The sequence below is a fragment of the Ostrea edulis genome, chromosome 7 (assembly GCF_947568905.1).
Source record: "Ostrea edulis chromosome 7, xbOstEdul1.1, whole genome shotgun sequence".
Taxonomy (NCBI): Eukaryota; Metazoa; Mollusca; class Bivalvia; order Ostreida; family Ostreidae; genus Ostrea; species Ostrea edulis.
Genome location: NC_079170.1, coordinates 63,028,951 through 63,054,842, shown reverse-complemented (window position 1 = coordinate 63,054,842; position 25,892 = coordinate 63,028,951). Strand labels below are relative to the sequence as shown.

Sequence of the window (25,892 nt, the reverse complement as noted above, 5' to 3'; positions counted from 1 at the left end):
CACTTCCGGTTGGAAGTTATCCCCCTTTTATCGATTTTCAGATGACCATTTTGTCTAGACAAAAACTCAAAAACGATAAAAGCTAGAGTGCTGAAATTTTCAGTGATGTTAGACGACATGTTGTAGTTGTGCACCTGGGTTTTCAAAATTTCCGGAAGTGTCTAGTATGGAAGCTCGGTAGGGGTCGAAAATGGGGTTTTAAAATGTGTCTCATTTTTCTCCACGTTTTAAATAATAACTATTTACTCGTAAATATTTTGCTTAGACATATATAACAAAAGTTGTACAGTTTATTGAGATCTTTCGTGTCATATCAAGAAATGGGCCCATAGGCCTCATGGCTCGCCTGAACCATTGAATTTCTGTTACAATGATTAACTTTTTTCTCACGAAACTTTTGATAAGACATGTAGAATAAAAGTTGTTCAGGTTTGCAAGATCTATCTAATGATATCAAAAACTAGGCCTCAGGGCGTCATGGCTCGCCTGAACAGTCGAATTTGTATCACAATTAATAACATTAATAACTTTTTTCTCGAGAAACTTTTGACAAGACATGTAGAACAAAAGTTGTTCAGTTTCGCAAGGGTTAACTAACGATGTTAATAAATAGGCCTACAGGTCTCATGGCTCACCTGTACAGTTGTGTTATTGTTGCAATCTATAACATTTTTGTCAAGAAACTTTTAATAAGACATCTTGAACAAAAGTTGTTCAGTTTTGCAAGATCTTTCGAACAACATCATGAAAAAGGCCAACGGGCCTCATGGCTCGCCTGAACAGTTTGATCAGTGTCACAATTACTAACTTTTTTCGCGAGAATCTTTTGATAAGACATGTAGAACAAAAGTTGTTCAGTTTTGCAAGATCTTTCAAACGATATCAAGAAAAAGACCCACGGGCCTTATGACTCGCCTTAACAGTGATAAATGTCGCATAACGTTATACTCGTAAATATTTTTTTTTAGACATATATAACAAAAGTTGTACAGTTTATTGAGATCTTTCGTGCCGTATCAAGAAATGGCTCTATGGGCCTCATGGCTCGCCCGAACCATTGAATTTCTGTTACAATGATTAACTTATTCCTCACGAAACTTTTGATAAGACATGTAGAATAAAAGTTGTTCAGTTTTGCAAGATCTATCTAATGATATCAAAAAATAGGCCTGCGGGCGTCATGGCTCGCCTGAACAGTCGAATTTGTATCACAATTAATAACATTAATAACTTTTTTCTCGAGAAACTTTTGATAAGACATGTAGAACAAAAGTTGTTCAGATTCGCAAGCGTTACTAACGATGTTAAGAATAAGGCCTGCGGGTCTCATGGCTCACCTGAACAGTTGGGTTATTGTTGTAATCTATAACATTTTAGTCAAGAAACTTTTAATGAGACATCTAGAGCAAAAGTTGTTCAGTTTTGCAAGATGTTTCAAACAACATCATGAAAAAGGCGAACGGGCCTCATGGCTCGCCTGAAGAGTTTGATTAGTGTCACAATCAATAGCTTTTTTCTGGAGAAACTTTTGATAAAACATGTAGACCAAAAGTTGTTCAGGTTTGCAAGATCTTTTAAACGATATCAAGAAAAAGGCCCACGGGCCTTATGACTCGCCTTAACAGTCTGATAAATGTCGCAATCAATAACTTTTTTCTTAAGAAAATTTCCATAGGACATGTAGAACAAAATGTGTTCAGTTTTGCGAGATATATCTAGAATGATATAAAAAAAAATAGGCCTCCGGGCGGCATGACTCGCCTGATCAGTCGAATCTGTATCGCAGTAAATAACATTATTAACTTTTTTCTCGAAAAAAAGCTGACCCCTTTAATTAGTTGCCGAGAGGTAGAGAGAGTCTTTAATTCATAACATTTAAATGATCAATATTTGTAAAACATTACCAAAGCTAAATTGTACGTCTAGACAATATATTTGTATCATTATTTATGAACGAAAATGTCAGTCAAATTCTTATCTAATCACATCTAAATTTGGACGGAAGACCCACTCGTTGCTCGCAACGAGATCGAATCTAGTTATTATTATTATTATTTTTATTCTTTTTTTTTTCCTTACCGATTTTGTGCAGAGGATTTCTCAGAGATGGCTTGATCGATTTGTTTCAAATTTTTAGGGTTGATGCATTTCTATCTGAAGTTTATATCTTTTTTTGGATGTTTGAAAATTCACTTCCGGTTGGAAGTTATCCCCCTTTTATCGATTTTCAGATGACCATTTTGTCCGGACAAAAACTCAAAAACGACAAAAGCTAGAATGCTGAAATTTTCAGTGATGTTAGACGACATGTTGTAGTTGTGCACATCGGTTTTCAAAATTTCCGGAAGTGCCTAGTATGGAAGCTCGGTAGGGGTCGAAAATGGAGTTTAAAAAAGTGCCCAATTTTTTTCCACGTTTTAAATCAGAACTTTTCATTCGTAAATATTTTGTTTAGACATATATAACAAAAGTTGTACAGTTTATTGAGATCTTTCGTGTCATATCAAGAAATGCGCCCATGGGCCTAATGGCTCGCCTGAACCATTGAATTTCTGTTACAATGATTAACTTTTTTCTCACGAAACTTTTGATAAGACATGTAGAATAAAAGTTGTTCAGTTTTGCAAGATCTATCTAATGATGTCAAAAACTAGGCCTCCGGGCGTCATGGCTCGCCTGAACAGTCGAATTTGTATCACAATTAATAACATTAATAACTTTTTTCTCGAGAAACTTTTGACAAGACATGTAGAACGAAAGTTGTTCAGTTTCGCAAGCGTTAACTAACGATGTTAAGAAATAGGCCTGTGGGTCTCATGGCTCACCTGAATAATTGGGTTATTGTTGCAATCTATTACATTTTTGTCAAGAAACTTTTAATAAGACATCTAGAACAAAAGTTGTTCAGTTTTGCAAGATCTTTCGAACAACATCATGAAAAAGGCGAACGGGCCTCATGGCTCGCCTGAACAGTTTGATTAGTGTCATAATTACTAATTTTTTTCTCGAGAATCTTTTGATTAGACATGTAGAACAAAAGTTGTTCAGTTTTGCAAGATCTTTCGAACAACATCATCAAAAAGGCGAACGGTCCTCATGGCTCGCCTGAACAGTTTGATTAGTGTCATAATTACTAACTTTTTTCTCGAGAATCTTTTGATTAGACATGTAGAACAAAAGTTGTTCAGTTTTGCAAGATCTTTCATACGATATCAAGAAAAAGGCACACGGGCCTTATGACTCGCCTTCACAGTCTGATAAATGTCGCAATCAATAACTTTTTTCTGAAGAAAATTTTGATAGGACATGTAGAACAAAATTCGTTCAGTTTTGCGAGATATATCTAGAATGATATCAAAAAATAGGCCTTCGGGCGACATGACTCGCCTGATCAGTCGAATTGTTTTCGCAGTAAATAACATTATTAACTTTTTTCTCGAAAAAAGGCTGACCCCTTTCATTAGTGGCCGAGAGGGGCAGAGAGTCTTTAATTTATAACACTTAAATGATCAATATTTATAAAACATTACCAAAGCTAAATTGTACGTCTAGACAATATATTTGTATCATTATTTATGAACGAAAATCTCAGTCAAATTCTTATCTCATCACATCTAAAATTGGGCGGAAGACCCACTCGTTGCTCGCAACGAGATCGCATCTAGTTATTATTCTTTTTCTCCGGTACTTTTTTGTCCGGTAGTGTTCTCAGAAACTACAAAAGGGATCGATATGAAACTTTCCAGGATGATAGTATGGCGTTTGTAGATGTGCATAGTGATAGTCATTTTGTTTGCACGTGCATGCACGCGCGCGCACGTGCATTGCAATTTTGGTACAAAAAATGGAAAATCAGAATATTGAAGGAAGCGATATAAAACCTAAATAGGATGATAGTATATCATTTGTACATATGAAAAATAATAGTTATTTTGCCATCACGCGCACGCATGCGCGTGCACGCGCATTACAAAATTTGTACGCTAACTTTGGAATCAGTCTAACTTTTTTGTTGTTCATTGAAATGGCTTGAAATTCATATCATAGGTAGATATTGAGACCCTTAACTGATTTACATGGTCAAAATTACCAATTTGCACGCGCATGCACGTGCGCTTCATTTTGATTGGATAATGCTAAAACGTTTGTAAATTTCTTATTTATGAAGCGAATGAGATGATATTCACAGCATATGTAGACAATATGTGTATCTATATGTTGGTGTAACAAAAAATGCCAACGCACACGCGCATGCGCGTGCAACGTTTTTTAAATGTTCAATTTTTAAAGGACGATAACGTTTTTGTTTTTCATCAAATTCTATTCATATTAGGGGTTTAGATGTATCTTGGTACTCCTTACAAATTGCTGTGGTTAGAATTACTGCTCAGCACGTGCATGCACGTCTGCTGATTTCTGATTGGACAATTTTAAAATCGCTATAACTTCCTTATATTTGGTGGAAACGTTATGAAATTCATACTGTGGGTATATGATACAAATGCCTGTTGAACGACATCAACAAAAATTCGGAATCATACACGCGTGCGTGTGTATACACGTGCAACGCTTTCTTTCATTTCTTGGTACTGAAATGACCATATTGAACGTACTACATGTAATTAAAGGCTAAAATAAAATGATTTTTTGCTATAGATTCACAAGGACATCACTTTTTAATTGGGGGAGGTTTGGGGAACATCTGTAACGGTCCCCGTTACAATTAGAACTAGTTTGCTTTGGTTTAAGCACTCTTATCATTTATTTCCTCAATAATTGATTGATTGTATACATTTTAACGCCCCTCTTCCTGACAAAGGTACCGGTATTGTGATTCGTGTTTAGAATGCAGATATATTTGTATCTAACAGAGCATCACCTTATCAGCTATACATAAATAATTTCATATTCATAACATTGGTGAAATAAGACACATGGTAATAAATGTAAAGTATATGATTTATAATCTAAGAAAGGGAAAATCATTTTCTAATCTTACTGAGTGAAAGTGGAGATGGGTAGCAAGTTTAAACTACCATGAGAAATTCTACTACCTCTAAGACGTATTCCCATAGTTTGATAAAACTCTCCTTGCTGTGATTTTGTCCTACACGAGCCATCTCCAAACGACTATCAAGAGGATTGAGCAAAATTTTACTATACTGAAGTACCCGAAACCTAGGTTACCCATACCCCAATTTAACATCGATTGTTACAACTGCAAGGAAGAAAGAGTGAGGTTGATCCATGATCTTTTAATATTAATGTAAAGTTATATGTCATTTTGGTGTCGGAAACTTTTGTTGTAAAATTGTGATTTACTATTTCAATGACATTTAAACAACATTTATATTTGTGTTAGAAAACCTATTCAGTAGCTCTGAATGAAGCAAATGACATCATTGTCTTCCCATTCAAAAAAAAAGTTTTGTACAATGCTATACATTCAACAGAACCGAAGTATTTATTTCGATAAAATTTTAATTTTACTATTTTACAGTTTAACTAATGATTATGTTTAAAGTTACATACAAAAATATTATAATAGCACATTCTTACAACAAAATAAAATTATTAGTTTTTTCTGTCTTTAAAACTGAAGAAAACACACGTTTCTATGATGCATGTTGTGTTGTCTGCGTCTTCTGATTTATTATAAGAGTCCATCTCATTTAATAATGACCTTCACTTACGCAACCAAGAAGGTTTAACAAAAGACAGGGCATGCATTTGAAATCCATTTAATTAATACATGTTTCAATATTAGTTTAGTTTTTAAATATCGCTATCAGGTGTAGTGTATAACAACACAACCTGTTCAGTCAATCATTCACCTTCCTATCTGGAAATTCCAAACTTAAATATGATTAACCATAATACACAGCGGATTGTTTTACTGCGGTAAATGTTCTTTCATGGTCCCTCGTTGACACGATTATGATTTAATCTAATCTTAATTTGATTAAGGATTAATTTGTTTTTTAACCATGGTCCACAATCGACAGCAGATCTCAGATCGTATCTTGATCAGAACACGTTCTCGCGTCATTTTCCACATGTTAAGCGTGTTAAGAGCATTTCATATGTACCCCTTGGGATGGATAATAGAATTGGTCAATATGGACCGGTTTAAATCAAGTGACCTACAAAAATGTACTTACTGTAAATCACTTCTATTACTTCGAGTTGAAAAGTTTTAAAGTTTTTTTTTTCAAAATACGCAAAAGTATATCCTTTAGTTAATAACAAGTGAAGATAAGGAACAGTGATCAATCTCATAACTCCTATAAGCAATACAAAATAGATAGTTGGGCAAGCACGGACCAGCATCCCCTGCTGACCGCTCACCCTATATCTTGATTAGGTAAACAGAGTAATCTATAGTCAAAATCAGTATGTAAAGAACGATCTAACAATAGGTACGAAATATCACAGGAATTGTCAAACTGTACAATCAATATACATGTACGTGTGTTATGATGTGTTTTAGTATGGCACAAATGGCCGTGGTAGTTATGATTAGGGGGCATCTCCCCAGACATCAACAATTTATTTTTATAATACTATATACGATCACGTGTGATATGAAATCATGCTTCATTTTAAAACACATTTAATATCCCAGTCAATGGGTCGAATGAATATGAGTTACCGTACCTATACCGGATTCCTAAACTTCACAAAAACCCTTACATGTACATAGATACACTGTATATTGCTGGATCCAATAAGTGTTCTGTCAAGCCCCTACATTTGCACTTTACAAAAGGTTTAACAGCTGTGAAGAGGAAACTTTAAACGTATTATGCCACAACATACGCCGGAATTGGTGTAAATCAAATGTGGATTCTTAATAATTTTAAAGAACTTTTAGTAAATTTGAAATCACAAACCTTTTCTCAAATCAACAACATTAAAAAACGTATGCCTTTTCAACACATTGCACGACAATTCCTCATGATAAATTAAAGACTAGATTTTTTTTTATATCATAGGCAGTTCAACAAAAATGCAAATAGGAAATATTCATTTCTAGTGATTATTCATTTTTTTTAAAAATCCTTTGTTAAACACCACTCTGATTCTACGCTCAAGTATTCTGAAGTTGATATTAAAAAGACGCTGAACTTCCTCATTGACGATATCTTCGTAGTCTTTAGTGATCAAATCTTCCAACAGTGTATGGACACGAATTCTGCCCCTATATTAGTTGACCTCTTTTTGTATTCTTATGAGGCAGAATTTATTCAAACGCTTTTACTTCAGAAGAAATAATCCCTTGTGGCCATCAACTCGACATTTAGATATATCGACGACGTTTTAACTATTAACAATAATCATTTCATTCATATGTCGATTCGATATATCCCGGTGAACTGCAAATAAACGACACCAGTCTTCCACATATGCTTTGTACTTAAATATTTTATTGAACATAGATGTTAACGACAAAGTAACAACTCAACTATATGACAAACGGGATGATTTCAGCTTCTCCATCGTCCACTTTCCTTATTTATGTAGCAATATTCCATTATCACTTCCACATGGTGTTTATGTCTTCTCTCAACTGATTCGATACGCAAGAGTTTGTTTTGCGTATGATCGTATTTTTAAAGCTACTGACAAAGAAGTTGATGTCACAGGAGTTTCGACATTCTCGTTTAAAGTCAGCATTTCGCAAATTCTATGGTTGTTATAACGATTAAGTTTGCCAATATCATTGGTTTAAACGTTGTCTGGCGTGTTCATACCAATTGTTAGGGTCTCGTGAAGAACTGGGTAATAGGTCTTCAGTACCTCTTACATGTCGTAAATGGGGAGGTCCTTCGGATGAGAACGCAAAATTCGAGGCCCCATATTACAGCAGGGGTGGCACGATAATGATCCATCCCTGCTAAAAGGCCGTAAGCGCCGAACATAGGTCTTTATACAGCCCTTCATCGGCAATGATGACGTCTCCATATGAGTTGAAAATCATCGAGAGGGACATTAAGCAAATAATAATATACAATCAATAAATTTTAGGTTTGACGTGACAATAGGGATCGAGAATTGAACCCATGACTTCCCAGTTGTGAATCGAGCATTAGGTTAAAATTTGTATAACAGAGTTCGGGATGTGAGCTAAGGATTGCTTGATTGATTGAATATTGTTTAACGTCCCTCTGAAGAATATTTCACTCATATGGAGACGTCACCACTGCCGGTGAAGGGCTGCAAAATTTAGGCCTATGCTCGGCGCTTATGGCCATTGAGCAGGGATGGATCTTTATCGTGACACACCTGCTGTGACACGGGACCTCGGTTTTTACGGTCTCATCCGAAGGACCGCCCCATTTAGTCGCCTCTTACGACACTGAGCTAAGGAGGTCAGACTAATTCATGTACTTTTTTATAAATATATACAGTAAACAACGGTTATAGCAAACATCCAGGGCTAGTGAAAAACAGTTCGCTATATCCAAAACTTTGTTATTTCCTCCCATAGGGGAATAAATATCACTTCGCGCTAATTATAAGAGTGAATTCGTTATAAGAGTGTTTGTGATAAGCATATTTTACTATATCAATTATTGTGTGCGTTAACCTTTGACGTCAGAATTTCACAAAATTTCTATGAAACTGTACCTTTGATCTCAGTAACAATACAACCAACTCCAAACGAAGTAACTTTCAATCTTAATGACAAAACTTGATATACCAACCAGGGTTTTCCCCAATGTTTATGTATTTACTGCAATTCCAGTAGCCAAGAACTTGCATTTAAATTGGCGAGGAAACTTCCCTGGCTTACAGGTTTTATAAATGCTGAAAGAAATATCAATATACAACACTTACAAAAATCATCCCATCTGAAACTACAATACATGATAATGCTTGCGTATCAGTTTGACAAGCTGTGCGTGTGATTCATGAGATTTTCAAAGAGTATACCTTCATATAACTAATTTTAAACTTTGAATCTCTATTATGGCCTGGTCCTGCGGGTTATGGTACGAACACACTTAAATCATCAGTATATTTCTTACTAGATTCGGCTTTTCTTGTTTCTTTGTTCTTGAAAAGAATGACCGCTTTTACAGACTCCATAACGTCACGACCCATCAACTAGTTATTCAAATACAATGTACTCGGAGAGCACTCGAACTGATTCTCTCAGATTCGCCAAAATATGCTTTTTGTCTATTGCCTTGTGACTAGACAGTGTCAATACTATAGTTTACAAGCTGGCAATCGATTTAGCGCACGTGCCCCTCTCGTTAAACACCCCAGACCTTGAGTGCACCACATTGATTCCTATTGATTTCATTCGATGATTACTACAAGGAAGGTTCATGGATTATTTGTCAAAGTAGATTTTGAACATTGAGTAAACTGTGAAAGTTTTGAACAAACCATTACCGAAACTAATTATACAGTTGATCAGACGTGTCTAAAATATCATTTTATTATTATTATACATTTATATAGCACTTTATCTAATAAAGCGCTTTACATGAAAAACAAACCAAAACAAAGAACAATAAATACATAGATAAGGGACATAAAATAATACTAAAACTGATGTGGGTTTTTAGCTCACCTGAGCCGAAGGCTCAAGTGAGCTTTTCTGATCACATTTTGTCCGGCGTCCGTCTGTCTGTCTGTCTGTCCGTCTGTCTGTAAACTTTTCACATTTTCATCTTTTTCTCATGAACCACTGGGCCAATTTCAACCAAACATGGCCAAAAGCATCCTTAGGTGAAGGGCTTTCAAGTTTGTTCAAATGAAGGGCCATGTCCCTTTCAAAGGGGAGATAATCACAAAAATGCAAAAATAGGGTGGGGTCATTTAAAAATCTTCTTCTCAAGAACCACAGGGCCAGAAGAGCTGAAATTTACCTGAAAGCTTCCTGACATATTACAAATTCGAGTTTGTTCAAATCATGGCCCCTGGTGGTAGGATGGGGCCACAAGGGGGGATCAAAGTTTTACATACAAATATATAGGGAAAAACTTTAAAAATCGTCTTCTCAAGAACCACTAAGCCAGAAAAGCTGAGATTTACATGAAAGCTTCCTGACATAATGCAGATTCAAGTTTGTTCAAATCATGGGCCCCGGGGGTTGGATAGGGCCACAATAGGGGATCAAAGTTTTACATACAAATATATAAAAAAAAAAATCTTTAAAAATCTTCTTCTCAAGAACCACTAAGCCAGAAAAGCTGATTTTTATATGAAAACTTTCCGACATAGTGCAGATTCAAGTTTGTTCAAATCATGGCCCCCGGGGATAGGATGGGGCCCCAAGGGGGGATCAAAGTTTTGCACACAAATATATAGGGAAAAACTTTAAAAATCTTCTTCTCAAGAACCACTAAGCCAGAAAAGCTGAGATTTACATGAAAGCTTCCTGACATAATGCAGATTCAAGTTTGTTCAAATCATGGGCCCCGGGGGTTGGATGGGGCCACAATGGGGGATCAAAGTTTTACATACAAATATATAGAAAAAATCTTTTAAAATCTTCTTCTCAAGAACCACTGAGTCAGAAAAGCTGATTTTTACATGAAAACTTTCTGACATAGTGCAGATTCAAGTTTGTTCAAATCATGGTCCCCGGGGGTAGGATGGGGCCACAAGGAGGGATCAAAGTTTTACATACAAATATATAGGGAAAAACTTTAAAAATCTTCTTCTCAAGAACCACTAAGCCAGAAAAGCTGAGATTTACATGAAAGCTTCCTGACATAATGCAGATTCAAGTTTGTTCAAATCATGGGCTCAGGGGGTAGGATGGGGCCACAATAGGGGATCAAAATTTTACATACAAATATATAAGAAAAATCTTCCTCTCAAGAACCACTGAGCCAGAAAAGCTGATTTTTACATGAAAACTTTCTGACATAGTGCAGATTCAAGTTTGTTCAAACCATGACCCCCGGGGGTAGGATGGGGCCACAAGTGGGGGGGGGGGTCAAAGTTTTACATACAAATATAGGAAAAAGCTTTAAAAATCTTCTTCTCAATAACCATTGGGCCAAAGAAGTTGACATTTACATGAAAGCTTTCTGACATAGTGTAGATTCAAGTTTGCAAATGGTAGTTTGGGCCATAATAGGGACCAAGGTTTTACATGCAAATATATATGGAAAGTCTTCAGATATGGGCCAAGGTGATTCAAATGAGCGATTTGGCCCATGGGCCTCTTGTTTTTTATTATGCCCCCTTCAAAGAAGATGGGGCATATTGGTTTGCACATGTCGGTCGGTCGACCACATGTTGTCCCCTCAATATCTTGAGAACCATTCACTTGATGATAATGATATTTCATATGTGGGTTGGTTATGAGGAGAAGAGGACTCCTATTGTTTTTCAGGTCAAAGGTCAAGGGTATATTTACTCTGGACATAGAAATATAAAGTCCACTCAATATTTTTAGAACCCTTTGCTTTGACGGTCATCAAACTTGGTACACTGGTACATCCTAGAGACTTAATGACCCCTATTGATTTTGAGGTCAAAGGTCAAGGGGTCAAATTGGACATAGGAATATACTGACCACTCAATGTCTAGAGAACCCTTTGCTTGACAGATATCAAACTTGTTAGACTGGTATATCTTTAGGAGATGACCCTTATTGATTTTGAAGTCACATGGTCAAAGGTCAAGGGTCAAACTGGACATAGGAATATACTGTCCGTTCAATATCTTGAGAACCCTGTGCTTGACAGACATCAAATTTGGTACACTTATACATCTTCAGAAGAAGATGGTCCCTATTGATTTTTAGGTCACTTGTTTAAAGGTCAAGGTTCAAACTGGACATTGGAATATACTGTCCGTTCAATATATTGAGAACCCTGTGTTTGACAGACATCAAACTTGGTACATTGGTACATCTTCAGGAGAAGATGACCCCTACTGATTTTGAGGTCACACGGTCAAAGGTCAGTGGTAGAACTGGACATAGTAGTAAATTATCTCCTATATTTTAAGAATTATTTGCTTGATAGACACCAAACTTGGTACACTGGTACAGCATAAGGAGTAGTATTGATTTTTAAGTCACATGGTCAATCCACTCTTGACATAGGAAGTTATTGTTTGCTCAATATTTTGAATTGATGATACTACTATCAATTAAATGATGTGTGTGTATAACCCTTTTCAATTTTACACCGGGGGGGGGGGGGCATATGTGTTTTACAAACATCTCTTGTTTTGTTTTTTAAAAATAACTGTATACATAAATACCCAATTACAGATAAAATGCAAGTTTAAAGAGATATGTTTTAAGTTTGTTTTTAAAAACAGCTAATGAACCCTCGACACGAAGATCCAACGGGAGGCAGTTCCATAGAGTTGAAGAAGAAACATCAAACCGTCTTTCGCTGTACCGTACAGCTTAGTCCGCATTTAAATACGGCCCATTGCCTGGGATGCTTTACTGCTCAGTATTGTTTATCAGATGAAATTGTTTCTATCGTTTGGATTTTTGGATTCTGTGTGTTTGCAACCAATATAAAATGTCTTAATGTTTTTGCCTTTGATATCTTTACAAATTGTAATGATAGCCTTTTCCTTATGAATATGTTGATGTTGTGAACAATGCGTGTATGAATATTGTAAAATATTGTCACATTTTATGTCCAAACTACTTTCCCTAGTTTTAACCTTGTACAAAGGAATTAAATGTATATAATTTTATTCCTAACTTGCTTCCATACAGGTAAAGTTAATGGTGTTCACCAGGTCTAAGTACAGATAACCCACACTTTTAATAAAAGAAAACACGCCAAACTATGGTACAAAGTTAGATACCTGTGTATATATTCACTTGAAATACCAGTTGCAAGTTAGTTTGGGCGTAGGCAGGCAAGGCATGCACAGAGATAGTTGACACCCAGTGTTCTGTCTATTGAAAACTTCACTTACTAATTTCTCTTATAAACCAGATTGCCGTCGCTTCACTTCTGAGGTAAGTTTCTCTTTATTCAATATATTTAGTAAATACCGTAATGCATTGCAAACAGCGTTGTCATTTTCTCTTATCCTACTACTTTATAGTAGAAGTAATCTCAAGTTTGCATATTGTACATGTAATATTGTTTCACACGTCATATTGTACCAGTAGTGAGTATATTTTATCAAAGTAATGAGTAAATATGGGTAGAACTTTATGCTCATAGGGTAGTAGTAAAGTTACATATGCGTAACGTTTTGTATGTGTAGTACAGTGTATTATACGTTGCATAGCAAAATATGCGATGTATACAGAAATAGTGGTAAAATGTAAAACCATAGTATTAACGTTAGTGGATTTATCAATGTTCAGTATGAAGTTTACGTACATAGTAAACTGTTGTGTAACGATACAGTATGTATTCTTGAAATGACATTTATATTATAGGTCCAAGGTACAAGTAGACCAAATACAGGAAATATTGCCATCCGTACGTAATACCTCTGCCCGCCAAAGTTTGGGAAAAAGAGCATATTTGGAAGCAGAAACCAACTTTAATTATTTAATGAACTGTAGTATACAAAAATGTAATCTGTAAAAGTGGAGAAATATATATATATTGTAAAGTGTTGTGCAGTGTGTCATTTCTTTTATATTTACTTTGACAAGAACTCGGTCACTCTGTGACAAATATAATATGTCTATTTCAGCGGCTGGAAATTCCGACAGAAATGAAAGTAGAATGTAAATACACACGAGGGAATGGACTGCAACGCTTCACGCCGTCATACATTTCACGAAGCGCGTTAGTGTGTCGGTGTGAAGTGCGTTAGTGTGTCGGTGTGAAGCGCGTTAGTGTGTCGGTGTGAGGCGCGTTAGTGTGTCGGTGTGAAGCGCGTTAGTGTGTCGGTGTGAAGCGCGTTAGTGTGTCGGTGTGAAGCGCGTTAGTGTGTCGGTGTGAGGCGCGTTAGTGTGTCGGTGTGAAGCGTCGCGTTGTCCATCTGCGCCTTAAATGAATAACGTTTACCGTGAGTCTGTGTCGTTGGAGGCATGTATACTGTACATCTTGCCATTAAAATAACTAACCAGGCCTCAGTTTTACTTCCTGTGCAGATCGCGGAGGATAGGAAGTCCGTTTGATATTTTTACAAAAATACATAATCAAGACTTTTCCTGTAAATTTAGCCTTTTTTACAACTTAATTTCTAGAATTTTTTTTAAAAAAGATTTTCAAACAATGCTATCAGACATATGCTCACCCACTCAGCAGTACAAGGCGTATTTCATGTATTGTGATTCCATATGTTCTTATGGGCAAATAAACTAAGTTGTATGTATTACTGTAATAAACTGTACTGTTGAGAGCGCTTAAAATTTATCTACACTCGTGCGTTATTCATTTTATAATTCAATATACAAGTATGTCGTTACGTTTGTTTTATTAATGAAATGAATAAGGACATAGGCGTCATTGTAGTATATTACATGTATCTCACTTGACAATACGCCGGTTTCGAGATACGTCCGAGTTATTTCCCTTGGGAGAACTCTCGTACATTTTGAGGCGCGAAACAATTTGTTTACTGCTGGAGTGAGACAAATATTCATTACTGCATAAGTGTATGTACTCAGTAAGTTTCTCGTATGCTGTTTGATCACCCGAATTCGACTGATACACAAACTGAATAAGTAATAAGTATTTAGGGAGTAATTAAATACATAGAATTCTTATCATATCACGTTATTCCATATGTCATAAGTACCATATCTAAGACATTACTTGCAAATATGACATTGTTTTTATGTTTCCACTTTAGTAAAACATTTCTTTCGAAATTTAAAAAAGCCGCTTTTAATGCATTTCATCGTCTTCCTCACTGACTGTAGGTCCACCCTGTCCCACTTAGGCATCCAAAGTTCCACTCAATGCACATCTTTCTCAGAAGAGTTCGTATCTCAAAACTGGCGTACGTGGTGGACGTGTTTTTTTTATATACTTTAACCCAGAAATTAAAGAATAATACTTCTCAAAACAGGAAACAATGAAACTACAATATGATTTATTGATTAGGCTCTGTTGCCGGGGGATCTTCAACAGTTTCTCTCTTACATCTGTCAATAACATAGGTCCTTAGTCTAAACACTCCGTACACAAACACGTGAAGCAGTGGTACAAATGTCATAAGGATACCCATGGATATAGCTATAGTGATGATAGGCGAACCCGACCAGTTCAGTAAAGGGTAAATCCGGCTTCCGGAAGTTAACGTGTATACAGCGTTTGTCAACATGTACAGGAATATGAAACAAAAGGGCTGGTAGACGTGCAGGAGTCTGGTTTCCTTGCCGCAAACAAATATGTTCATTGTGACGTAGACAGGACTGACGACCTGCACCAGGATGCTGCTCAAATCGGTTCCTATAAAAAATACATTACATAAACAATTAAGCGAAGACGTGATTTCCTGTCTTTTCAAACAATGGTTATCTCTAATGTTATATGATTGTATTGTTTAGATACTTGGTGATGTTTGGATTAGAATGTATTGAAATCATGGTCTCATCACCTGAATTTATGCTGAAAGGCGTCCAAAAATGTCATGTTTGCGCATACCGGTATGCTGAAGTTTTATACAGACTTGCATTCATTGCTATTTCGATATCATCTAGTGTTAAAACATAGTACGGAGAAAAAATAGAGATGGTCGTGCATGCAAAGTGCATGTGTAAAGTACCCCGGCTTATTTTTTAAACATACAAATAAACAAAATAAAAGATATTAAAAACAATAGATTAAAAAAGAAATGACTAAGTTCAATTTTATATTGACACAATAGCTGTGGAAGTACATAGGATATTAATATTTTTATTAGGCTGTCTAAAAAATCTTTAAAAAAAAGTGCATGTGTAAAGTACCCCGGCTTATTTTTTAAACATACAAATAAACAAAATAAAAGATATTAAAAACAATAGATTAAAAAAGAAATGACTAAGTTCAATTTTATATTGACACAATAGCTGTGGAAGTACATAGGATATTAATATTTTTATTAGGCTGTCTAAAAAATCAATTGTTTGGGTTTTTTAATTTAAAAAAAATTATTGTTACATGAAATTGTATAAAAGACGATTCCATTGGGAATTGACAATATTAGTAGTTCAAACACTACCTAAGTTTGATATATTTTGACGTTTAATTACTGGAATAACAGTTCTTTGGTGTGAAGAAGTACAAGTGTTTTCTGAGAAGAAAGTAAAGTATACTTACGAAATGGTATAATGACACGAAGTAACAGCGTGGCCGTAAGAACGGAGACATTGGCTGTGTTGTATAGTAACCAGACCAACTGCATGAACCATGGAATGGCGGGAACCTCATCTGAGAGAAATTCACACAGCGTAAAACCTTTTATCATATAGCTAATAAATAGTCTATTGTAAAATCTAGAGAATGTTAGCATTCAATATCCTGAGAATTTATTGAACACTAACTTTGCATTGCGTAAATTGTGTGCGCCCGAAACATTCCGAGCATAAGCGTTCAATATTGACGTTACCATAACGACGTAAACATGCCAAAATGGCAGACGACGGTCCTCCGAATCTGACAAAGCCGATATTTGATATCATATTCATTTATTTAAACTGTGAATTATGATGTCCCCATTCACAAAATCGGTTTGCTTCATGCATTAATAACGGGTTTAATATTGAACAGTTAAGAAATGCATGCTGATATTCCACATCTTCACCTTAGATGCCAATATTGATGAATTCTCGTCTATTTTGGAGTATTTTGAGTGAAAAGGGACATAATTTAACAGCTAAATACTTCAGCTATATAATAAAAGGGTTATTGAACTTATATTGGTGAATATTGGCAGGAGTTGGCTGTCAAAATGCACTCGAAAGCTCGTGCATTTTCACAGCCAACTCATGCCAATATTCACCAATATAAGTTCAATAACCCTATAATACTGTAAATATACAGGGACAGAATATGGACTGGTCGCGAGCTCGTCAATTACTTGTAATGTTGTAGTTCTGGCCCCAGGATCATGTAACAAACCCAGACTTAAGCCAAATTTTCAATCACCTGTAAAATATTCATTACTTTTGAACTGAACCTCTTAATTTGCAGACACTAGAAATTCAATGAAACAATATTGAATAGCAATTTTATTTTGGAATGATTGACTTCTCAATCATTTCATCACAATATTCAGATTTTGACTTAAGCTTAAGATGTTTCATGATCCTGGGGCCAGGTTTGGTATCAGGACATTTTCATATATTTCATATAAAAAGCAAAACATACAATAGTAATATAACCTAAGAAACAATAATAATAATGTTAATCAATGTTTGTGCATTATTGTTTTTGAATGCCTCATTTCACGTATTTGGTCATTTTTATTTATATACAGTAAAACCTGTCTATTTCAACATGCTTTGGGACAAATGATGTTTCGGATTAGACAGAATTTCAGATTTCACAGTGTAAACATGACAAAATGGTAATTTGGAATGAAAACGGGGTATGTGTTTACAATGAAACTTAGTACATGGGTGTCGGATTAGACATATCTTACTGCATAGCTTAATTAGTGCATCGTTATCAATATCAAATTTAAAAGAGGAAAAAATTTCCAATACTATGTTTTAGTTTATACCTGCAGAGGGAGCAAGAAGACCTTTTCTTTTGGTTAATGCAATAATAGTTGCCACGCAATCGGACACCGATGTGATGACGAGAACAAGGTAACTCCAGTTTGGTAGATGCACTGTCCAGGGTTCGGGGTAGGGGGTCAAGACTGTTCGATAGTATGGCACGAGAAGGAGACTGGTGAAATGAAAGATGGCCCATATCGTTGTCCATACCAGATAGAAATAGCGCGGTCCTATCTAAAGCATATTTCAGAGACAACATAGATAAATCAGTCATATTTATTTAGTTTCAGTACTGAAGAATAACTAAGCTTTCTACATGTGCTAGACCAGGAAGTAGATCAACAGCTCGTAACAAGACTCCATGCATTCGCTTACTTATAGATGGGAAAGATAGATAAAGTTAAAGGGAGAACTAAAGAGAAATGGAATGAGAGACAGAAAGTGCAAGGGAAAATGAAGCAGGAAACAGACAAATGAAAGGATGAGATGAGGATACGAAAAAGAATAGCACGACAGAGAGAAAGAAAGAGAAACATGATTATGAGAAGGAGTGTAGCAGTAAGTTTTACTGCCGAGTCCAGCATTAAACCTATCTTATTTGTAAATATCAGTCAACTATAATTAAGTTTCAATCAATATCTGAAATAAATCTTATGTACATGTTCGAGACGGATATTAATTATCAAGCTATTGACATATCGTTGAATTTTACTTACTCAATAACGGTTTCAAAAAGAAGGTTCTTTAGGCTAGAGTTTACTACAAGTTCTCATGGCCTGGATACTTTAGAACCAACCTACTGTGAATTCAACCAATACTCAAGAATGTTCTATAAATAACAACTACACATACCTCTGATGACACAAAGCCTCTGGACTCGGCTTTATCGAGTCTTACGTTTCTCACCCTGAGTTCTTCCCGTACACTCTGAGGCATGCTTCACGTCAGACACTAGGCACACGTTCGCTTACAGAACACACAATTGTTTTGATACATGTATCAATCAGTGATTTTACCCGTTAATTAAACATGTCTCTCGATGCGTATACACCTACAGTTCATGACACCTCGTCCTGTTGATTACTCGCCATTATACGTTGGTGATGCTCATGCTTAGGATTTGATGTTTGAGTAAATTTTCAATTTTCGAAAAAAGAGAATTGATATCTGTTGTATATTTAATTTTCAATGCTTTGTCTTCGAATGATATACATTTCGTCATGAATGTGTTAAACAATGCACGTGTGACTCTTAATGAAAATATAATACGATTATTTTAACGGCAGGGCGGATATGTAAGTAGAATGTAAATAGGAAACCACCATAATGATACCACTCGATGGGCATTTATGGTGAGGCATTCTTGGAAAATTAACAACTATTTTTACATGTTAAAATTGTATTGTTCCGAATTCATCTGTAACACGGACACGGAAAACATCAAACAGCTAAATTGTGTACATGTATGCAAATAACATGACTTCCTTGAACAGTCATGTACACTAATACATGTGAAGTCCTCGTGGATTTCAACAACGGGAACCTTGCACGGATGTTGTAGAAAAGGATGCAGACCAGAGTACCTGTACTCAGCGAATCCGTCAATACAGACTGGAATCATTATGTGTGGTACCCTCTCTCTCTCTCTCTCTCTCTCTCTCTCTCTCTCTCTCTCTCTATGTGTGTGTGTGTGTGTGTGTTAACAGGGACTACAATATAGTGGCGATTTCACCGAAAGACAGATACCCTAGTTATACATAATATATATTGGAAGATCTAAATACATCCCGTTTTCTGTAACTTTATTTCCTAAATTCTACAATATCTACCATTACCAAACCTATTCTTTTTTAATGAAACATATTCCCGTGAGGATCCGGTTTAGAATAAGTACTCAGTACCCTTTGTTTTTTGTAAGAGGCGACTAAATTGGGCGGACGTTCGGATGAGACCACAAAAACCGAGATCCCTTGTCACAGCAGGTGTGGAACAATAAAGATCCCTTCCTGCTCAAAGGCCGTAAGCGCCGGGTATAGGATTGATTGAACATTGTTTAACGTCCCGCTCCAGAATATTTCACTCATATGGAGACGTAGCTGCAATAATGTAGCCCTCTCTGATTTTTTTTTTTTAGGGAGAGGGCTACAACTCCTTAGGATCTCCGTAATGGTGCAAATGCGGGAGTGATTCACTCCCGCAACATTTGCGCTCATTCTAAACATTTCCTGACTTTCTTTACGTAAATAAAATGATATTCTATGTTTCTTAGTCAATATATATATTTACAACCTGCAACTTAAGATTTGTGAGGCTCTATTCTACCGTTTTCAACAATTTCGATAAATTCCAATTTCTCGATTCATATTTGTGCGCCATGTTTGATGTACTGAAGTATAAACTATCGATTGTCAAGTCATTTGCATATGCCATATAAGGTAGTATTTACATCAATGGACAAGTATGGAGGCGAAAGCTATTTCGTCGGTATTGCAAAGGTTTGAATTTAATATCAAGTTAAAAACCGAACAGCAGAGTGTAAATTCTTTCTGCAACAATATGATTTTCCTTTCTTTGTCGAAGTGGCTCGAGTAACTACATTTTCGCGCTGATTGTCAATTTAGGTTTTTCATTAGATCCACCTACGAGATCTCGCGATAACTAGCATGGCGGAGCAGACGAAGAATTTTGCATGCTGTACATTATATTTAATGAAAAACACCTTTATTAGACATACCCGAGCACAAAGTTGGTACTCCTTTTGGTGTAAACAACATTTGGGACTAATACACAGAGTTTTTTATCGGTTATTCATAAAATTATTTTGCACCATTACGGAGATCCTATGGAATTGTAGCCCTATCCCGAAAACGTTAGAATAAAACAAATTGGATAGGGCTACATTATTGCAGCTAATGGAGACGTTACCACTGCCGGTGAAGGGCTGCAAAATTCAGGCCTATGCTCGGCGCTTATGACCATTGAGCAGGGAGGGATCTTTATCGTACCACACCTACTGTGACACGGGGCCTCGGTTTTTGTGGTCTCATCCGAAGGTCCACCCAATTTAGTCGCCTCTTACGACAAGCAAGGGGGTACTGAGGACCTATTCTAACCCGGATCCCCACGGGACGCCGAGAATTCTCAAGAGGGACGTTAAACAATATAAGATCGATCAATGAAACACTAATTCATATGTTTCTTTATGTAATTCCCGCGAGGTTTAATTAAGTTTAAATCTTATTTTATTTCTCGATACAGCGCTGAACTTTCACATTTTTATAGATTCCATAGATGTAGATATCAGATTACCATTATAAATATAAGGAATTGCTCTCTCTCTCTCTCTCTCTCTCTCTCTCTCTCTCTCTCTCTATATATATATATATATATATATATGTTTGTGTACGATTTTAATCAGAAAATGCTATTAAAGCTATTGTACATAAATGAATAAATGATAAAGTTTGTAGGGGCTATTTTTCTCTATTAAAACAGCTATGCGATACACAACGTTATTAATAAAGCATCCAAAAATGCCATTTCATTTCCTCTCATTCTATTCATCAACATTTCAATGAATCACGTGGCATTTACATTAAGGCTTCACAAAGAAGACCCTAAAGTAAAAGAGAATTTGAAAAGTACAGAAGTGAATACGATTTAATGCTTATGCCGTAGTCATAGACCTTTCATACAAGTTATAGCAGATACACATTTTCTGTATATGTTATAAGATGTACATAAAAACATAAATGATCTATTGTGCCTGCACACTTTATGAATTATAAAGAATAATTAGAATTAGTTTAAAACTTGTATAGAATCTTTTTAAAAGATGGATTATGATTTGTGCTTCGTTCACATGGAGAGTTCAATGCGAAGTAAATCTTATTCTAATTCTGATTTTATTTACACCACGCTCACACGGACAATTAAATCATGTGAATCAGAATTGAAGCGAAACAAATTAATTCGCCTTAATCCGTCGTGTGAACACTCTAAACATCCTTAATTCCAATTTAATCGTGACTCTCGTGCATGCGTATTCAATAATATATCGAAACCGTAAATGTTTAATCTAGATCAACATTTTCCTTCAGATACCATAAATTCAACAATATCATACTTTCAATGTTTTCACCAATCTTTAAAAGTATTTTGAATAGGGACGTCAACAAATATTCCAATATTCATACGATGAGGTGATATTCGAAGAGGGATAACTCTGATGAGATTAATTTGAACATTCTGGGGTTATTTTCTCTTTATTTGATAGTGGTTCTGAATAGTCCAAACCACACATAAGGAGACGACACCATTGCCGGTGAAGGGCGGCAAAATTTAGACCAATGCTCGACGTTTACGGCCTTTGAGCAGGGAGAGATTTTCATCGTGCCACACCTGCTGTGACACAGGGCCTCGGTTTTACGGTCTCATCCGAAGGACCACCCCATTTAGTCATCTCTTACGACAAGCAAGGGATACTGATGATCTCCACGGAAACTTTGATACGTTAAAGAACTCTCACTGCGAAAAATACATCGAGTAAAAAAGACAAAAGAAAGTAAACAAAGTGAACCAACTCATGAAACAAAGCAGTCTATAAGACATGATCAGTAGTATAAAGTTAAATAACCACCAACATGTAGTATCCCCGCACTGATCATGTCTTGGGCAGAAGGATGTAGAAACACAAAAATGGAGTTTGTGTCTGACCATGGTCTAAATCAATTGATTATGTTAAACTCTCAGTGTCTGAGCTAGAGTTTGTGTCTGACCGTGGTCTAAATCAACTGATTCTGTTAAACTCTCAGTATCTGACCTATGTTTGCATACTTGACATCTGAGGTCTGAGCATGTTTTGAACTTTCCATTAGATAAAGACAAATCCTCAAGACTTATTTGACAAACAGAGGACATGGTACTTGCAAGGCACAGTCCGCTATTGATGAGATGGCACGGCATGACCGGTAGTCCCTCCTTCAATGCAAAGAAAAACCTAAACATGACAGGATTCCACCAGTTACTACTTCCCATTCCGCCCTCGAGAACCCCAACAGTATTCTGAGAAAACATCTGCCCATTTCGTATGCCTATAACCGAATGAATGTATTCAAAGCATCCCCAATGGCATCCAAAACATGAACTAGACTAGATAACCCTTTACCTAATGGAGGGTTCAAAACAATATGATATTGTTATGTTTAAAAGTGTATTAATGCTGCATCATGTAGATTACACCATTTTCGTATAAGATAGATTTTGAGGATTTTATATATACATTATTGTATACAATTGCTTAGTGTGGTCCCCAATTTTATAATTTTTCATCTGAATGTTATTGGAAGAAGGTATGCTCCTAGTTTTTTTTTTTTTTTTTTTGTATTAGCATTATCTCTCTTCACCCGACCCAAATGGAATGTTCTTCCTCAATTAGGGTTAATATGTATCTAAACTGAAACAAAGTATATTCATTTTAGGAAATGTAGTCTGCTGAAATCTTGTTCTATCAACCCTGAACGAAGTGGTACCTGATTAGAGACTGGACCCAGGGATCAAACTGAGTCTTTAACATTGTACAAGTATTTTCTCTTCCAATTTGAGAAAGTTAACGTACAACAGATATGTAACAGTTAAAACAAATTAGCCAATACATAATTTGTTGTTTTTCTATAGATTGTACAGAGTACCGAACCTATACTGAGCCATAAAACCCGCACTATAAATGTCTGGGGAATACTTTCACTCAATTGTGAATTCACATCTGTCTACATAACTCGATGATTGTGACGTCACATAAAACCCGCACTATAAATGTCTGGGGAATACTTTCACTCAATTGTGAATTCACATCTGTCTGCATAACTCGATGATTGTGACGTCACATATCTTTACAAATATTTATGGACATGAAAATGTTATTTACTGAATATCTGGAAGCATCCCCTGTTGACCGATCACACCCGCCGTGAGCCCTATATTTTGATCAGCTAAACATATGTCAACTTCTTATCGAGAAAATATACATGTTTGCACCTGGTGTATCCAGAGGTCCGTGTTTGCCCAACACTCTATTTTGTATTGCTTATAGGAGTTATGAGATTGATCACTGTTCGTTATCTTCACCTATATAGGAGTTATGAGATTGATCACTGCTCGTTATCTTCACCTTTATAGGAGTTATGAGAGAGATCACTGTTTGTTATCTTCACCTTTATAGGAGTTATGAGATTGATCACTGCTCGTTATCTTCACCTTTATAGGAGTTATGAGATTGATCACTGCTCGTTATCTTCACCTTTATAGGAGTTATGAGATTGATCACTGTTTGTTATCTTCACCTTTATAGGAGTTATGAGAGTGATCACTGTTTGTTATCTTCACCTTTATAGGAGTTATGAGATTGATCACTGTTCGTTATCTTCACATTTCATGTATCAGTTGTTCGATTTGTTACTGAATACCTAAGGATATGAATTGGGTTGGTCAATCGTATACACGATGATGTAATGCCGAGCCATCTATTAAATCTATCAACCAATATATAACCGTAGACAGTCATTAACAATCCTAATAAGTAACTAGTAGTTATTGTAACGGGGACCGTTACAGATGTTCCCAAACATTCCCCCATTTAGAAAGTGGTGTCATTTGTTTCAGTACAAGAGGTTTTGACCATATCAATCTGTGAAGTGTCTGAATATATAACTATTTTATAACGTTCAGTCCATTTCATGCTAAAACAAATCAGCTATAGAAATATGAAAATTCTGTGCATGTGCTGGTGAGTAATTTGACCATGTTGATACATTATAAGTCTAAATATATCACTACAAGAGAAGTTTCACAACAGTTCAATGAAACACGAGAAATTACCAGCAACTCAAAACTACGACGACCAAAATCAATGCACGTACATACACCTACGCGTGAGTACAACACAACATTTTTGTTGATGCCATACATTAAATATTTGAACGATATACTTACTGTATGAATTTGATATTGATTGCTTCACTTATAAGAAAGTTATTGTGATTTCAAAATCGTCCAATCAGAATTTAGTGCGCATGCGGGGAAGTGATTTTGACACATCAATGAATGGAGAGGCCCAAAACATCTGCAACCTAAATTTCAAAACTATTCATTGCAATCTAAAAATGTTATAGACCAATACTTGAAGTTAGACATCAACAAGATGTGTTTGTGAAACACAAATGACCCCGATAATGGCCAATTCCGAAGATGGCCAAGGTCACAAGGGCAGATATCTTTGTACCAGTAGAAAGATCTTGTCAAAAGAAATGCTCATGTACAATATGTAAGCTCTAATATATACCATTTAGAAGTTATGACCAATGTAAAATAAAAATAAAAATAAAAGTAGGTCAAATGTCAAGGTCAAAAGGTTCAATACCAACAGAAAGGTCTTGTCACAAGGAATACTCATGTGAAATATCAAAGCTTTATCACTTATTGTTCAAAAGTTATTAGCAAGGTTAAAGTTTCAGACAGAATGACAGACAGGACAAAAACAATATGCCCCCCGATCTTCGATCTCGGGGACATAAAAATTACAATGCACGCACATTCACGCGCACGCTATTTTGATAATGGAATATTTGTTGACACCATTAAATATGGATTTATATCATAGATCTACAGGATTGCATTTATTTTAATTTAAAAGGTATGGTCATTTTAGTACCCGAAAAATGAAAGAAAAGCTATGCACGTGCATACACGCGCACATGAGTATGACTGAGCATCAATGTTGATGTCATTCAATAGATAGATATACTTACAATATAAATTTCATATTGTTTTTATCGTTTATAAGAAAGTTATGGCGATTTGAAAATCGTCCAATCAGAATTTAGCACACGTGCATGCACGTGCCGGAAAGTAATTTTGACAATAGATTTGAGTTAAGAATATCAGGATACATTTACAACCTAAGTATTAAAAGATTCTGTTGAAAAACAAAAAGGTTGTGGACATTTAAATAATTGAACCTTCAAAAGACTGCACGTGCGTGCACAGGCGCGTTTGCAATTTTTATTACATTGATCTGTAGATATTTGGCATGTCTATTTATCCTGTGTATATCATCAAATTTCCTTTAATAACATGAAAGTTAAAGACGTTTTAGTATTATCCAAGCAAATTAAAGCACACGTACATGCGCGTGCAAAATTGTAATTTTGACCATGCTAAACAGTTAAGGGTCTCATGTTATACCTACGGTATAATTATCAAACGATTTCATTGA

General features: G+C 35.8%; 1 protein-coding gene across 2 annotated transcripts in view; it reads right to left on the bottom strand.

Moving 5' to 3' along the window:
- Positions 1–14,994: 14,994 nt before the first annotated feature.
- Positions 14,995–25,892, bottom strand: part of LOC130048365 (uncharacterized) — a 20,326-nt gene continuing 9,428 nt past the window's right edge. Inside the window, exons 1-4 of one of the 2 annotated variants that reach the window (XM_056145010.1) lie at positions 18,473–19,341; positions 17,623–17,854; positions 16,218–16,328; positions 14,995–15,368 (exon numbers count right to left, since the gene is read on the bottom strand). In XM_056145010.1, coding sequence (XP_056000985.1) covers positions 15,010–15,368; positions 16,218–16,328; positions 17,623–17,854; positions 18,473–18,556 — 786 coding nt within the window. In that variant the 5' untranslated portion in view covers positions 18,557–19,341 and the 3' untranslated portion in view covers positions 14,995–15,009. Of the gene's footprint in view, positions 15,369–16,217; positions 16,329–17,622; positions 17,855–18,472; positions 19,342–25,892 lie in introns of those variants that run through there. The other variant, XM_056145011.1, reaches the window with a different exon arrangement.